This window comes from Oenanthe melanoleuca, chromosome 21, assembly GCF_029582105.1.
Source record: "Oenanthe melanoleuca isolate GR-GAL-2019-014 chromosome 21, OMel1.0, whole genome shotgun sequence".
Classification (NCBI taxonomy): Eukaryota; Metazoa; Chordata; class Aves; order Passeriformes; family Muscicapidae; genus Oenanthe; species Oenanthe melanoleuca.
In genome coordinates, this window is record NC_079354.1 from 4,053,531 (window position 1) to 4,069,417 (window position 15,887).

The following is a 15,887-nucleotide window of genomic DNA, read 5'->3' on the forward strand; positions in this document are numbered from 1 at the left end:
TGTACCCGTGTGTGCTGTGCCTGTGTAAGGTGTGCAGTCTGTACCGGCGTGTGCTGTACCTGTATAAGCTGTACCCGTGTGTGCTGTGCCTGTGTAAGGTGTGCAGTCTGTACCTGTGTGTTGTACCTGTATAAGCTGTACCCGTGTGTGCTGTGCCCGGACCTGTGCGGCGCCGCTGGGGCAGACCCGCGGCTCAGCAGCGCTGCGGTGCCGCGTTTTGCCCTTGTTTAAGGTTAAGGTTTGCCCCCAGGAGCAGCGCCCAGCCCGTGCCGGCGGTACCGTTCCCGGCTGAGCTCCCGCCGCGGTTCGCGCGGCCGGACCCTCCCCGCGGGCGGGCCCGGCCCCTCCCGGGGCGGTGCTTGGGCGGCGGCGGCGGCTGCGGGCGGGGCTCGGGGCGCGATGGCGGCGGCGGGGCCGTGGCCGGAGCTGGAGGCGGCGTTGCGGGAGCGGCGGCGGGAGCTGTCGCTGCCGGGCGCGGCCGTGGCCGAGCGGGTGGCGGCGGGCGGCGGGCGGCTGCCGGAGGCGCTGCTGGCGCTGCCGCTGCTGCAGTCGCTGGAGCTGAGCGGCTGCGCGGCGCTGCGGGAGCTCGGCCCGGGCGTGGCGGCCGCGCTGCCCGCGCTGCACACGCTGGTGCTGAGCCGCAACGCGCTGGGCCCGGCCGGGCTGGGCGCGGGGCTGGGCGGGCCGCTGCCCGCGCTCCGCCTGCTCGACCTGTCCGGCAACGGGCTGGAGGCGCTGCCCGCCGCGCTCGGCGGCACCGGGGACGGCACCGGGGACGCGGCCCCGGCCTTCCCGCAGCTGCGCAGCCTCAACCTGAGCGCGAACCGGCTGCGGGAGCTGGGCCCGGGGCTCGCCCGCGCCGCGCCGCAGCTGCAGGAGCTGCTGCTGTCCGGGAACCGGCTGCGGGCGCTGCCCGGAGGGCTCCTGCCCCCGGCCGGGTGCCCCGCGCCCTTCCCGCTGCTCAGCCGCCTGGACGCGGCCGACAACGAGGTGGCCGAGCTGGGCGCGGACATCGCGGCGCTGCCGGCGCTCAAGGTGGGAGCCGAGCCCGGCGCCCTGCCCCGGTCCCCACGGCGCCCCCCTGACCCGCATCTCTCTCCTGCAGAACCTGGACGTGGCCAACAACCAGCTTCGGGAGCTGCCCGCCGCGCTGGCCGACTGCCCCCGCCTGAAGGAGGCCAACTTCAGGGGCAACCAGCTGAGGGACAAGCGGCTGGAGAAGATGGTCAATGGGTGCCAGACGAAGGCCATTCTGGAGTACCTGCGGGCCGGGGGCCGCGGGAAGGGCAAGGCCGAGAGTGCCAGAGAGGAGGTCAGGAAGAAGAAGAGGGAGAAGCAGCAGAAGAAGGACAGTGGGGAGGGGGAGCAGGATGAGGTGGAAGAGGTGAGCAGGCTGCTGGTGAAGATTCTGCACGTCTCTGAGAACCCAGCGCCTTTGGTGGTCAAAGTGAGCCCGGGTGTCAAAGATGTTCGAGCCTTCATTGTGTGCTGCGTGCTGAAAGGAGTGAACTTAAAACCGGGAAATGCTCTCAAGAGGTTCCTGACTATGCAGGTAACAGCTGCAGCCTTGTGGTACTCATTTGGAATGGGAATGTTGCTGGCAGAGTTGGAAATAGACTGTTCTAGGCCTCTTCCAGCAGATGAGTTTGTGAAACTTAAGGTGGGCTCCTCACCCAGCAGGTGTGAGGTACAGGGTGAGTGGTCCCTGCCAGCAGCACTTGCCCAGTCACTCCGAAATCAGCAGAACTGGTTTTTGGGAGGGACCCGTCAGAGCTCAGATACTGCCATGAGGGCAATGGATGCACTCACATTTGTGTTGTGACTGTAACAGCAACTTGTTAGTGCTGTGGAACCTGTTAAAAGCTAAAAATAACCCCATGTCCATGTTAGAGATTCCCTGGATTGGCTCCAGCTTCCCTCATCTGTGTTAAAACCATGTTACACACCCAGCTTTCTGACAGGTATCCTGCCCACAGACCTGTCCCTGCGCCTGCTGCTCACCTGTCCCTTAGGTGGCAGGTGGGAGCTGCTTTCAGGTTACAAGACTTGAGTATATGGGATTGCTTTCTGACTTATAACTTGGTTTCCCTTTAGAGAAACGTGTCACATGTCAGGCTTTGCTACCTTTGCAGTTGTGCTGTAATGGAGATATAGGTGAAGGGAAGGGCTCTGTTTCGGTCACCTAGGTGGTAGTGCTGCTAACATTAAATGTAGAAGAATCTGCACATAAGAGAGATAAATCACATTGACTTTTTGATCTATTTCCATGGCATCCTTTATGTTTCAGACCAAGCTGCATGAGGACATCTGTGAGAAGCGCACAGTGGCCACCATTGCCACCCACGACTTGCAGCTTGTCAAAGCTCCTCTGACATATGATGTTCAGCCTCCTGACGAGCTCAAGGTAGGGCTTAAGGGTACTTTCTTACCCCATAGAGCCTAGAAAACAAACTCCAGGAACTTTACTTTAGAGGTTGTACTGATTTTTTGTCCTGCTGTACCAGGTGCCTGGTTTACTACTAGCAACTGAGCCTGTTTTTCGAGTGGGTATTACAGCAGTCCATGTGAAATAGAAAGTATTTCCATGCTGAAAAAGGCATGATGACATGCAGGAATATTGTTTAATTATTGACTTGCTTACAGGGGAGTTTTTTAGACTTGGTGTTTGAGTGAAATTGAATTCAAATGTTTTGTTTTGCTGTGTGGTGCAGATCATGCCCCTGGGCCGGAAGGAGATCAAGGCAAAGGACCTTCTCCGCCAGCTGCAGCTGGAGGCTGAGGAGCAGCGGAAGCAGAAGAAGCGTCAGAACGTCTCTGGGCTGCACAGGTCAGTACCTTGCTGTGGTTTTCTCACATACATTTAGGTGACTGCACTGGGGATGTGACAGATCTGTTCAGAACAGCAGATAGAATAGAAGCAGAGAGGATTGAAGGGTGTTGTGTGGTGCACATGCTGTGAGCTAAGGGAATCAGAGATGAGGTAAACTGGATATAGTAGTAGATGGGCTGTAAAACAGCATGTGGCCCTGCCCTGTGCTCTTCACTGCTCATGCAGAGATCACACAATAATTCCTTTCTGTCACTATTTCCTGCCATTGTGTCCAGCTGCTCTCTCAGTCACTTCTTGCTGCTTTATTTCTCATGGCAGGTACCTGCAGCTGCTGGATGGCAAAGACAACTACCCATGCCTGGTGGATGCTGAAGGTGCTGTGATTTCCTTCCCACCAATAACCAATAGTGAGAAAACGAAGGTATTCCCATTCATGGAAATACATTAATAATTAAGCAGTGTTTCTTTCTATTGAAAGATGTTTTAACTCAAAAACATACAGAGTTTTGTGAAACTTTTGCTTGTAGTCCAAGTATAAGCTCTTACAGCCTGCATCATTAGGCTCCACTGTCAGACTAAGAGGGATCTGGAGTTAGTTTTACCTTTGGAAATCTGTTCCAAAGCACCAGCCTGCCTGTGCAAAGGCTTTGTCAAAGGGCAAGAATATGGTTTTTGACTTGTAAAGAACATCAGAGCTTTGCCCCTGATTAAGCTGAGTGAAAGCCTTCAGCTCTGTGTACTTTCAGGGGGCTGTGGGGTAAGCTGCTCTGAGTCCTGATTGCTTTATTTCTGAAACTCTTACAGATTAGAAAAGAGACACGGGACCTGTTTCTGGAAGTGACAAGCGATACCAGTTTACAGATCTGCAAAGATGTGATGGACACCCTTATCCTGGTAGGGAGTTCAGGAAAATATCCTTCTGTTCTTGGGGTGGGGCTCCTACCAAGCGTGTCATTGCTCACATGCATTGAGAACACAGAAACTGATTTGTGTTTTAGTGGTATTGTTACTCACTCTCATTCATTCTCTGCCACAGAATTGATGTTGTTCTCTGCATTTCGCTTTTAACAGAAAATTGCAGAGCTGAACAGATCTGCCTTGGAGAACAAGGAAGGCTCTGGTTCAGATATGGAATTGGATGCTGTCTGTGGACCAGGGAATTTGAACCTGCCCTTGGTGGTGGAGCAGGTGCGAGTGGTGGACACGGATGGGAACCTGAAAGTACTTTATCCTTCAAAAACTGACCTGGCCACAGTTTCCTCTCTGCTGACTGTGATCCGTTAGCAGCTGCCTGAGCTGAGAGAGGATTCCATTTCCTTGTTTCAGTTTTTTTTCCACATATTCAACAATGCAACTGGTACACAGTGAGATGGTTTGGGGTTTTAAAAAAAGATGCAGAACGTCCTGCTGGGAAGGCAATGGCTTCAGAGTTTGATGAGCTACAGCAAGGAGAATTTAATTCTTAACAGAGATCCTCAATGTTCGGCCTGGGCAGAAAGAACAGCATCTTCAAACATGGACTGAAGGCAGAGAGGGTGCTGGATGTCAGAATGCAGTAGAGAAAATCATTATGATGTTTGAAACAAGCACAGTCACATTTTTCTGCAAGATCACTTTTTCCTTCTGGTGTTTCATCTGGATCATTATTTTTTAAGAGAAATGCAGTAATTGACAGTGTGGAACTGAGGTCCTCTGCTGGGTCCAACCTGGAGTCAGAATTCCAGAGCACTTTGCTGACATCTCGTTCTGCAGAATTTTATTTTTATCTGGAGTAACTGTGAACATTTAGTTGCTGTCAGAAGCATTTAATTGCTGTCAGAACTTGAGGGATGTGTTTTAAAGTGACGGTTTCTGTGTTCAGGCATGAGCACAGCTTCCATTTTTAACAGGTTTGTTGAGTCAACTGCAGGATTTTTGTGTCCCAGTGCATTTCAGGGCCATCCTCCATCTCTGTGGGAATTGTAATGACCCTGTGTGTGACCAGAGAGTTACTGTGATTGAGCACTGGCTTTGTTCTTGCTGAGGAGGTTCAGGTCCACTCAGAGCTGCCTCCAACTGACACTGTTGAACTCCCTGTCCCCAGAGCCAGAATACAGGCCCTGGTGCCCAGAGTGACCCTCCTGGAGTCCCACCCACATATTTTAACCTTCCAAAATACAGGCAGTTGGAGCAGTTCTCTTTTGGCAGTCTGTGGGTGACCTGTATGTGTGGGTGAGCACTGGTGTGAACTCACACCTCTCCCTAAGCCAGGGTGACCCCCAAATCAACTCTTCTGGTAAAAACGGTATCTCAGAGCTCTAACTGAACTAACAGAGCTACTATGTCAAATACATCCCCATGTTGGAACTTGCACATGGAATGGAAAAATAAAACAGCTTTTGCAGCCCTGGCACTGTCCTTTGTTTTGGCATTGGTGGATGTTCCATCATGTCACTTAAAAACTTCCTAAAGCAAAAATGGGAATTACACACTCCCCAACTGCTTGTAGCCAAGCTTGCTTGTGCTTCAGGCTTCTCTGGGAAGTCAAGTGTTATTACAGACCAAGGACTTACAGTGACTTGTGCTCTGAGTTGGCTGAAACAATTGAATCAGATACTCCCACAGAACTTGGTGTCAGTAAAATGAGTTTAATTTGTTGTAAGGCACCAGCTCCAAGTTGAGAACCCACAGCCTGAGGCTGGTGATGGGTTCTGGCTCAGACATTAGAGCTTTTCTGTCCTGACGGAGTTCTTTCTCTTTCCTGTGGTTGGTGATCCCTTGTAGCTGTCACTGCTGTGCTGTGACACCCTGCTGCCCTTCTTCACCTTCCGCTGGGACTCGTGAATGATTTTCTGAAAATCAGCGATATGTAAAGAGGTGGGAATGCTGAGAGCAGCACTGCAAAGTGTGTTCTCTTACCTCAGCAGTCCCTTCCTGGCTGCTGGAAGCTGTTTGGAAGAGCCACATACCTGCATTGCCTCCAGCACCTCATTGTCTGTGAGCTCTGCCACGGGGTCCTGGCTGCCCTCCGCACTGAACACAGCCTGGATTATTTTGTTTCGATACCTTTCAAACTTTGGATAAAAGAGGAGAGCAGGTGTGTTCAGTCTTTATGTGCAATTCCATGGCAATTGCATGGATTTACAGAGACTGTGCTGTCAGGCTTGGGCAAAGGACTGGTGAATGAGGATGTGGAAAGTGTTTATGTGAAATTACAGGCAGTTTTGGCTGAAAGTGCAGTGGTAATTCTGTGGATCTAGGTGGGCCAAGGCTTTTCACTCAGCACCAGGCACATCTGCCTGCAGGAGATGACTTTAAGGTGGTTCTTGTTACCTTGGGTCTGGAAGGATGTTAAAAATCTGGTGATGTAACTGATCTGAACTCACATTTTTCAAGGGTTTCTGGTATTTGAGGTCTGTTTTCTTTTTAAGTGGCACAAGAGCTGCCTGCTCCCCACTAAGGAGCAAATGGACTGAGATTCCCAAGTGTGTCTCAAGAGGAGACAGGGCTCTGAGGTGAAAGAGGCCACACTTACCTTGCTGCTGATGTGCTCCAGTGCCACTCTGGTTTGCAGCTCCTTGTGCTGCAGTGCCTCAACCTGGCTCTGCATCTCCTTCTGGGCCTGTTTGTATGTCAGGAGTTGGAGGCGGGTGGTCACAACCTCAGCCCGCAGCTGGCTGACTGTCTCCTGTAACTCACTGATGAGCTTGTTCTGCTCAGCCAGCTGGGATTCCTGCTCTGTAACAACCTGAGAAGATACAGAAATTCAGCTGTCACTGGGGAGAAGAGAGTGAACAAGTTTGGCCTCATTTTCCCACTATTTCATTCAGATGTTTCCAAAGCAGAATCTATGGACTAACAACCTCATCAGTACTGGTAGCTGTTGTTATTTGGTGTTTTCTCTAAAAGTTGATGTTTTATATGCCGAACTCCACCAGCCCTAAAACCAGCCCAGTGAAGCAGAAAATATCAGACTTTTCTGTAGAAGCTTTGCACGAATTCACCTGTTGAAGGTTGATGTTCTCCTCCTCCATCATCATTGTAATTTCTTCCTGCCTCTGTTCTTCTGTCAGGGAGCAGAACTGGAAGGAGAATATTTTACACTTCAGTTTCTTAGCTACAGGTGCCTATGAGAGAGGGACATGTTGCAAAAATCCCAAATTCCCAGCTGCCATGTCTCCTGCTAGCCATGGCCACCACTTTCTCGGGCCATACCTTGTTACACATAGCTTGGAGCTGGACTTCTCGGTCTCTGAGCTGCTTCTCTAGCAAATCCTTTTCAGATCTAATTCTCCGAAGCTCGGATTCTTGGATCTCCATCTGTCTTTGCAAGGAAGAGATGGCACCTGTAAAGTGGGAGAGTACTCTGTTAGCAAAGCAAATCCCTGCTGAATGCTCTGTGGCTGCTTTTTTCAGATGAGCATAAGCAAAGCCACTTTGGGGTCAGTCTGGGAACAGACTTGGGTCACATTAATGCTGCAGCCACTGTGATTCTGGATGATAATGTGGTTTGTGGTGCTTTGCTGGGATATGGGTTTGTACAGCCTGGAGAGGAAAGGTGGTTTCACTTCAGGGTGACCTAATTGTGGCCTTCCAGTACCACAAGGAGACAATAAAGATAGACTGTTTACAAGGGCCTGGAGTGACAGGACAAGGGGGAATGGCTTCACACTGAAAGAGAGCAGGGTTAGATGGAATATTAGGAAAAATTCTTCCCTGTGAGAGTGGTGAGGCCCTGGCACAGGTTGCCCAGAGAAGCTGTGGCTGCTCCTGGATCCCTGGAAGTGTCCAAGGCCAGGCTGGACAGGGCTGGGAGCAACCAGGGATAGTGGAAGGTGTCCCTGCCCATGTCAGAGGTGCGACTGGGCGATTTTTAAGGTCTCTCCAACCCAAAACGTTCTATGATTCCATGTGTATTAAAAATCCAGCTTTGTGTGAGCTGCTCTAAGGACACGCAGAGTGAGTGAGCACCTCAAGCCCCGCTTTGCCGCTCTGCTCAGGCATTTCTCTGCTGGGTTTTCTCATCTTCTTCACCTCCAAGGGGAGAAAGAAAGTGTTTTCAAAGCAAGCGGCATTTTAGCCTGTGAGCAACACCCTGTAACGTTGCCAAGGTGAAAGGAGCCGAAATGAATGAGACCTAGGCAAGGTAAAGGTGCGCTCCTCCCGCGGTACCTATGGCCATGTTGTGGTCGTCCTTGGCTTTCCACAACTCTTGCCGGAGCTGTCCCACGGTTTCGGTGAGCGCTGGTTCCTGCGAGCCGCTATCGGCTTCCATGGCCCGGGGCTGGGGCTGGAGCCTCTCCGGCACGGCGGGCTCGGAGCGGGGCCGCTGCCCGGCAACGGCGTGAGGCGGGCGGGCTTTCCGCTTCCGAGTCAGCGGGGCCGGGCCATGGGGCGGAGGAGGAAGACACTGCACGACTACGCTGCCGAGTTCTCGGAGCTGTCGGTGCGGCGGGAGCCGGCGGGGCCGAGCCCGGCCGGCCCCGTGGAGACGCTGTTCTGCACGCCGTGCCAGCTGCCGCTGCGGGTGCGCCGCGACCGCATCCTGGAGCACCTCAGCTCCGGCCGCCACTGCCGCAACCGCCGCCTGCTCCGGCAGCTGGGGCTGCGGTGAGGGACCCAGCGCTGCTCGGGCTCAGCCGGCCCTTCCCTGCCTCACCCAGCGCTGCTCGGGCTCACCCACCTCATCTCGGGCTCAGCCGGCCCTTACCTGCCTCACACACTGCTGCTCGAGCTCACCCACCTCATCTCGGGCTCACACGGCCCTTCTCTGCCTCACACACCCCATCTCAGGCTCACCCAGCGCTGCTCGGGCTCAGCCGGCCCTTCCCTGCCTCACACACTGATGCTCGGGCTCACCCACCTTATCTCAGGCTCACCCGGCCCTTCCCTGCCTCACAGACCGCTGCTCGGGCTCACACAGCCCTTCCCTGCCTCACCCATCCCATCTCAGGCTCACCCGGCCTTTCCCTGCCTCACCCATCCCATCTCGGGCTCACACAGCCCTTCCCTGCCTCACACACCCCATCTCGGGCTCACACAGCCCTTCCCTGCCTCACCCATCCCATCTCAGGCTCACCCGGCCCTTCTCTGCCTCTCCCACTCTGCTCGGGCTCACCCGGCCCTTCCCTGCCTCACCCATCCCATCTCGGGCTCACCCGGCCCTTCCCTGGCTCATACACCGCTGCTCGGGCTCACCCAGCCCTTCTCTGCCTCACACACCCCATCTCATTTTCCCCAGCTGGACCAGGGCAGTGTCCGTCCCTCTGTGCTGGTCTCTGCTGAGCCCCCTCGAGTGCCATGTCCAGTTCTGTCCCTCACTACAAAAGAGACTTTGAGCGTGTCCAGGGAGGGGCGTGGAGCTGGGGAAGGGTCTGGGAGTCAGTCCTGTGAGGAGTGGCTGAGGGAGCTTCGGGTGGCACTTAGTGCTGTGGTTTAGTTGACAAGGAGGTGTTCAGTCAAAGGTTTGCCCTGATGATCTTGGAGGTCTTGTCCAACCTTAATGATTCTTTAATTGTCTCACCTGATCCTACTCAGGAAGCATTTGGGCAACATTCTCAGTCAGTCATGTGATGGCATTCTTGAGGTGTTCTTATGCAGGGTGTTCTTCTTAAGAGTTGGATTTCATGATCCTTGTGGGTCTCTTCCAGCTCAGGATATTCTCTCATTCTCTGATCTTTGTCTCCTCAGCTCTGCAGGTCCTGACTCCAGCCTGAGCCTGCCCCTGCCACTGGACGTGCCCTCCCTACTGCCCCATCCCTCCTTCCTCATCACCACTGGATCTAGCACTGGCTACAGCATGGTCCCCTCTCCGCCCTCCTGCCACAAGCTGCTGCTCCCCCACCACCCCATCCCTGCTGCACACAGGGATGACCCAACACCCTGCACCTCTGCCAGCCACCCCTCACCACTGGCCACCTTCCACACCAGGATTGCACCTCTTGGCCAAAGTGGGCCTGCTCCTGATGCCTCCAACAGCCTGACACCCCCCTCATGTTGCGGTGACAGCGGCGTTGGCCTGGTGCTCTTTGGAGCAGGGCTTGTGAGCAAAGCCTTGTTGCACAGCCTGGTGGAGGAGACTGGCTGCTGCCTGCTGTACGTGGTGGAGGATCAGCCAGAGGAGCTGGAACGTGCCTTTGGCACCGAGGTCCTGGCTGGCACCAAGGTGCTGCAGCAGCAGGATGCTGCCATTGCACTCAGCGATCCACGGTACTGACAGCCAGGGGCTCCTGTGTGTGCCTGCTCAGGGCAGGGATCCTTACAAGCCTTGCCTTCCCCTCTGGGAAACTGTAGCAGCCCCAGACTGTGCCTCTGGCTGTACATGTGGGAGTGAGTGGCCCTTTTGTCACCTACCCATGGAGTCTCTGAGGAGCTTAACTGGGCCTACAAACCCAGATTAATGGAAACTTGGAGGTGTTCAATTTGTTAAGAAATATTAAAAAAAAAAGGTTTTCTTCCATTCTCACATAACAATGGTAAATGAAACCTCTGCTGCCTGCCAGTTTTCCTGTCTCAGAGCAGTTGGCTGAGTTTGGTGGCTCTTGGAGCCCTGAGATGAGTGAGGGTTGGTGTAAATAGGGAGGATTGGGGTGTTTTGCTTTATAGTTGAACTGAACAACTGTAAGATCTCTTAAGTGCTTTTACTGTCAGGTCTAAAATAGAGCAGGAGCAAAAGGCAGAGCTTTTAGGAAAGGCTGATTTGATACTAGAAAATAAAGAATCACAGGAAGCTAAGGTGCATAGATCGGCCACTCTACCACATAAATACTTTGGATTTCTCTGTGTGTGTTAACTGACAGGATTAAAATCCTTTTTCAAAGAAACCTTTAAAATACTTTCTCCTTGAGGATGCAGGAAAAGCAGTGCAATTCCTTTGTGCCACTTTTGATTCTAACCTACGTGTGTCACTATATTTCGTCCTTGAAGTAGGCACTGAATTCCTTCTATAGCCCAGCTGGCTTTTCCAGAGCAATGGGGTTTTCGTTTTTTTTTAACTGTAACCAAATAGAGATTTTGAGTATTGTTTGATCTAGTGAAAACCGTGTCCTCACTGAAGATCTCTCTTGATTCCTGCAGAGTCTCTGGAGCCATTATTTGTTCCCCACCTGACAAAACCCCTAAGTTGGTAAGAGATGCCTTACGAGCAGGTAAGAGGAGCACATTCAGCTTTTCCCTGTGCCTATTGATGTGTGAGTGTTCTTGTATTTCAGCAGCAGCCCTGGAGCTGTGCAGGCTCTCTAACTGTGTAGTTAAAGTGTCTGAGATCACTGCTGATGTTAATGGCTGGACACCAGTGGTGTTTGTGCTGTGCTGGTCCCAGTATGACTGGGCAGTGTCTCATCCTAAAATCCCACCAGGACTCACAGAAAAGCTGTCACCAAAACAGTCCCTGTCCTGGGGTCTGGGACAGCTGAAAGCACAGCAGGCAGGCAGAAGGGAGTGAATGCCATCAAAACCTGAAATGTAGTGAGCTGTGTACATTACTGCAAGATCAAGGTGTTTTGTGCAGCTGTGCCTCACCTGAGCCCGTGTGTGTCCTGTTTTGCACAGGTAAAGGTGTGTTCTGTGAGGGGCTGCCTAGCTTGGACAGACAGATAGCAGGAACCTGTTTCGATGAGGCCGACAAGTGTGGGAGGCCACTCGTGTGTGGGTTCTACAAGTAAGACCAGTGGTTTTCCTGTGATTTATCCTTGATAAAATCCCATGTCTGGAAGCAGCACTGATTCCTCAGGCTTTCCTGACTTTATCCTCAAATCAGCTTGGTTTCACCTCGTTCCTTGTTTCCCTGGAAGGCGCTTTGACCCAGCCCTGCAGTTCTTGTACAAGAAGGTGTGGGACAGCCGGGCCCTGGGCAGGATCCACAGGATATCCACCAGCAGCAGCCTCTATCCAGGAGCCTCTCTGAGCCTCCCGAGAGCCTCAGGTACCCACCATGTTCCTGCTGAAGAGTCTGGGCTTGACTCAGAGTCATGAGATGGTTTGGGTGGGAAAGGACCTTTAAGCTCATCTGTTCCACCCCCTGCCATGGGCAGAGACACCTTAACAAAACCAGGTTGATCCAAAATCTGTCCAGCTTGGCCTGGAAATGTCTCTGTGTTCTGTGGGAATTCCACTGAGTTTGTTTAGCCTTAAAATCCATGGGGGGGAGTGTTTTTTGAGGCGTGTTGTCTTTATCAAACTTCATTTCTGTGCATTTTTTTTGTCCCTTTAGTATTAACTTCTTCACTGGGGGAGTTTTTTATACCATCTTGTGCAGTTCAGAAATGTGCATTGGCTGTGGGTTTCAATATGGAGACCTTAATGCCAAGCTTTGGTTCTTCCAGGTGGAATTTTTTACAACACTGCCGTGCATGATATAGATATTATCAGTTTGTTGTTGGGAGAGAGTGTGCCAGATACAGTATTTTCCCTGGGCCATGCCTTCTGTGCAGGTAAGAATGAATCTTTTGATTCTTTATTGGGTACCTCTGGACTTCAGTGTTAAAACTGAGAAGAAAGAAGGAACAAGAGCATGATAGCCATGACAATTGTTCCATCATGGAGCAGTTGAATAAACAGGCTGGTGAAACAGAAGGCAGGTTCCTCGGGGGTATTTGGTGAAAATGTCTAAATCTGATGAATTTCCTGCTTATGTGAAGCAATTGCAGTGGAGTCGTCATTGAACATTCCTCTGCAGGACACCAGGTTTGGAAGCAGAGTGCAGAAAATACTGAGGAGAGCTTTGAGCTCACAAAAGTGTCAATGAAATGTTCATTCTCTTCTTTCTCTGGCCTTTCCAGCACAAAGCTGTGTGTTTGCTCTGGGTCATGTTGAGCTGATGTGCATGCTCTGGGTTACCACATTCATTTAAATGAACTATAAAAGGTGTAATCTGCCATTTTTGAAATGAAAATACAGAGTTTTAATTAAGGTAATTGCAGCAGCTTCCAAGCTTGGCTGGCTGGGGTGAGGAGGGGCAGGATGCAACAGTCTCCTCTGTGGCACAGCATTGAAATACAGCAAACAAGAGCCCTCCAGGAGGGTTCTGTACCCTCTGCCTCACTCCAGCAACATGCTGGAAGTTGCCTAATCCTGGAAGCACAGGTGGGTGCCCTCATTAGGGAGCTGCAGGCTGGGAAGGTGGAGTTGGGCCTGGGGCTGTGTTCCTGCAGAACTGCCTGTGTTCCATTAGGAATGCTGGTGAAGCAGCTGGAGTGCTGTCACCAGTCCGTCCTGTGGGAAGGTGTCACAAAGCTGGTGTCACCTCCCAAAGGAAGAGGAGCAGTTTGTAGCTGTAGAACATGCTGGTTTGCTGTTCCTGGGGTGAGCCAGGCCTGTTTTGTCCCCAGACATGGCCTGCCAGGGGGATGTGGACACGGTCACCATCAGCATGAAGTTCCCCAGTGGAGCTATTGTCACTCTGGACATCAGCCAGCACTGCACCAGGAGCTGTGACCAGCGGCTGGAGGTGGGTCCTGCTGCTCAGTCAAGTCTGTTTTGACTCCACAGCCCAGCACAATTTTTCCTCTCTGAGTGTGCCTGCAGCACATTTCCCAAAACCCCTTTGTGACAGAGTCACAAAATCACTGGAAAAGACCTCCAGGATCATCAAATCCAACCTGTGACCAATCCCCACCTTGTCTCCCAGAGCAGAGCTCTGAGTGCCACATCTGTTTGTTGGGCTGTTGCCTCAGCAGCAGTGGCTTCTTGTTCTTTTTCAGTCTACAACCAACTTTCTCTTTTCTCACCCAAATTTTCCCTCTGTTTCATGCATTCTGTGGTGTTATGAGCTGCATGAATCCTACTAGAGCAGGAACTGGTGTCAGCTCTCCTGAGGCTGAAATTGTGCAGATTTCCTTTGTTCTTTCCAGGGTGGTCTCAGCTGTGTAGCAGGAGTCCAGCATATGAAAGGGGAAGAAAAGTGTAGATTCCTACAGTCATGAATAATTACAGCTAGGGGGGCTGGTCTTGGGGAGGAATTGCTGTTAAACACTTAGAAAAGAGGCTTTGCTCAGGTGAGGTATCACACAAGTGGAAGCCACTGTACTACAGCACATCCATGGTGTTTCTGTTGTGTCTGAGCCATGCCAGGGTTGGGGCAGGTGTGACTCCTTATTTCAGAACCTACTTTTGTCTTGGTTTTATAAACCAGGGCTTCTCTAACCTGGCCAGGTGTGTGAGATTGTAAGTGTGATAACTGAAAAATGTTCTTTCTTCCCTGTTTTGCTCCTTCCCCTCAGGTTCATGGGTCTCAAGGGACATTAAGGTTGGACAACCAGAACCCCCTGGGCATCACAGAGCATGGGACTTCTGTGTCCATCTGTCCCCAGACCCAAGCTGAGCGCTACAGAGACGCATACAGGGAGCTCCTCCGGCACTTCCTGAGAGCCCTGAAAGGTGGGACAGGGCTTAAATTGATGGCTGGTGTTGCTTTGGTCTGGCTTTGTCAGGGGATGCACTGTGTCAGGTCATGGAGATGGGTGGGGGATGATGATCTGAAACTCTGTGCTGGGAGGAAATGAGAGTTGGGAAATTTGCCTTGGACCTTACTGTCCTTTGTGACCAAAGCAGCTGTTTGTGACAGCCAGAAGACCCTTGCCTGGGCTCCTGCCTGTCCAGAAGGGATAAAAATCACAGAATCATGGAGTGGGTTGGGTAGGAAGAGGCTTTGAAGATCATCTAGTCCAAGCAATTTTTGTTCAGCAGTATTTTGGTTGTTGTGGCTGCATTGACAGGGCAGGAGGAAGGGGCTGAAATGTTTTAAATCCTGTGGCCCCAACACCAGGAGCTGCTGTGGTGAGCTCTGTGCTCAGTGGGGACCACAGGTTCCATCCAGTGCTTTGTTCCTGTCCCACAGGCCAGGAGCCCCCCGTGGTCACCAAGGAGCAGTTCCTCTGGGTGATCCAGGTGGCTGCAGCAGCTGAGCAGTCCTGGAGGAGCAGATCTGCTGTGGACCTGCACAGCAGTGCCACAGATCCAGCTGGAGCCAAGGCTGAGCTCGTGTGACAAACACTCAGCTGGGACACTGGGAGGACTTCAGTGGCTTCAACAGAAGCCTGGATGGCAGTTTTGGAGTTCCTGCTGGGAATGCCCAGCAGACAGAGGCACTTCTGAACCAGGAGCACTCGGTGCTGGGGCAGTGCAGGGTTCCTACCACATCAGCCAGAGCCTGCAAGAAATTCCCTGTGGTTTCATCCAGGTGGCTTTCGCTCCTGGAGAGTGCTGCTGACCAGAGAGCTGTTTTCCTGGGAGAAGAGTGATGCTCCTCAGGCCAAGCAGGGTGGTGTGGGATCAACAATAGCTGGGATGAGGGAGAAGTCTCCCCTTGGAGAGAGAACAGCCACTGCCTGCCTGGAGAAGTCACAAGCAGGTGCCTTCCCAGCAGTGCCAAGGTGAGGTGATGCTCAAAAAACAGGAGCATCTGGTCTGTGAGTGTGTCTAGATTGGAAACATGGAAGAAATTCTCCCCTTTGAGGGTGGTGAGGGGCTGGAATGGATATCCCAGAGAAGCTGTGGCTTCCCCATCCCTGGAAGTGTTCAAGGCCAGGTTGAACAGGGCTTGGGATATTGAAAGGTGTCCCTGCCCATAGCAGGGGATGGGATGGGATGGGATGGCATGGCATGGGCTTTAAGGTTCCTTACAAACAAACCAGTCTGGGATTCTGTGATCCTGTTTGGGTCACAGACCCCAGCAGAAGACAGAACCACAGGCCAGTCAGTGTCTCTGCCAGGAGCTTTGGACCTTTGTCCTGTGTGGTCCTGACTATTCCTGTCTGGTTGTCACATGCCCATTTTCAAGATCATTTGCAACCTTTTCATTTTGTATTTTTATTGAATTACAACAACATTCTCTACTTCTTCCATTTCAAGGCATTAGCTTATAAACTTCTTGCAAGAACCTTTAGTTCAATTTCCAATTCCTGCCTATGGAATATATACTCCTAAAACTAGAAATAGTGATGACATTTGGGTTCTTTCTGGGAAATTGTTTTTAACAGGGTAATTTTTCAAGCTCAGAAAAACTGTGTCTTAATGCTTGTTCTCCATTCACTATTTTTAGCCATTTATTGAGAAAAAAAAAGTTTTATGTATCCAGAAG

At 52.0% G+C, this 15,887-nt stretch overlaps 3 protein-coding genes across 4 annotated transcripts; 2 read left to right on the plus strand and 1 right to left on the minus strand.

Annotated features, from left to right (window-relative positions):
* Window positions 1-399: 399 nt before the first annotated feature.
* LRRC47 (leucine rich repeat containing 47) lies at window positions 400-5,005 on the plus strand. Its single transcript, XM_056508418.1, has 7 exons — window positions 400-1,035; window positions 1,106-1,552; window positions 2,288-2,404; window positions 2,712-2,827; window positions 3,149-3,251; window positions 3,635-3,724; window positions 3,902-5,005. The coding sequence occupies exons 1-7, from the start codon at window positions 400-402 to the stop codon at window positions 4,112-4,114; spliced, it is 1,722 nt and encodes a 573-aa protein (XP_056364393.1). The 3' UTR covers window positions 4,115-5,005.
* A 298-nt stretch (window positions 5,006-5,303) lies between these two features.
* On the minus strand, window positions 5,304-8,536 carry CCDC27 (coiled-coil domain containing 27). Its single transcript, XM_056508422.1, has 6 exons — window positions 7,982-8,536; window positions 7,025-7,155; window positions 6,814-6,891; window positions 6,345-6,557; window positions 5,779-5,883; window positions 5,304-5,661 (listed from the first exon to the last, which is right to left on the minus strand). The coding sequence occupies exons 1-6, from the start codon at window positions 8,082-8,084 to the stop codon at window positions 5,533-5,535; spliced, it is 759 nt and encodes a 252-aa protein (XP_056364397.1). The 5' UTR covers window positions 8,085-8,536; the 3' UTR covers window positions 5,304-5,532.
* LOC130261829 (myo-inositol 2-dehydrogenase-like) lies at window positions 8,186-15,886 on the plus strand. 2 transcript variants are annotated; one of them, XM_056508421.1, is made up of 9 exons: window positions 8,186-8,419; window positions 9,500-10,018; window positions 10,886-10,956; window positions 11,360-11,468; window positions 11,602-11,732; window positions 12,133-12,240; window positions 13,138-13,256; window positions 14,029-14,185; window positions 14,646-15,886. In XM_056508421.1, exons 1-9 carry the CDS (start codon window positions 8,199-8,201, stop codon window positions 14,792-14,794), a joined length of 1,584 nt encoding a protein of 527 aa, XP_056364396.1. In that variant the 5' UTR covers window positions 8,186-8,198; the 3' UTR covers window positions 14,795-15,886. The 2 variants fall into 2 exon arrangements, with proteins under 2 accessions (XP_056364396.1, XP_056364395.1); XM_056508420.1 differs by having other exon boundaries at window positions 8,194-8,419; window positions 14,988-15,886.
* Window position 15,887: the final 1 nt, after the last annotated feature.

Bases quoted from the DNA above. Each gene is read 5' to 3' on its own strand.
- CCDC27 (XM_056508422.1), bottom strand. From the start codon at position 8,084: ATGGAAGCCGATAGCGGCTCGCAGGAACCAGCGCTCACCGAAACCGTG. The intron at 6,558-6,813 runs GTGAATTCGTGC...GTATCTTCTCAG, and splicing joins AGAACATCAACCTTCAACAG to GTTGTTACAGAGCAGGAATC. The intron at 5,662-5,778 runs GTATGTGGCTCT...GCTGATTTTCAG, and splicing joins AGGTGCTGGAGGCAATGCAG to AAAATCATTCACGAGTCCCA.
- LOC130261829 (XM_056508420.1), top strand. From the start codon at position 8,199: ATGGGGCGGAGGAGGAAGACACTGCACGACTACGCTGCCGAGTTCTCG. The intron at 10,019-10,885 runs GTACTGACAGCC...TGATTCCTGCAG, and splicing joins ATTGCACTCAGCGATCCACG to AGTCTCTGGAGCCATTATTT. The intron at 13,257-14,028 runs GTGGGTCCTGCT...CCTTCCCCTCAG, and splicing joins GCTGTGACCAGCGGCTGGAG to GTTCATGGGTCTCAAGGGAC.
- LRRC47 (XM_056508418.1), top strand. From the start codon at position 400: ATGGCGGCGGCGGGGCCGTGGCCGGAGCTGGAGGCGGCGTTGCGGGAG. The intron at 1,553-2,287 runs GTAACAGCTGCA...TTTATGTTTCAG, and splicing joins AGAGGTTCCTGACTATGCAG to ACCAAGCTGCATGAGGACAT. The intron at 3,725-3,901 runs GTAGGGAGTTCA...CGCTTTTAACAG, and splicing joins TGATGGACACCCTTATCCTG to AAAATTGCAGAGCTGAACAG.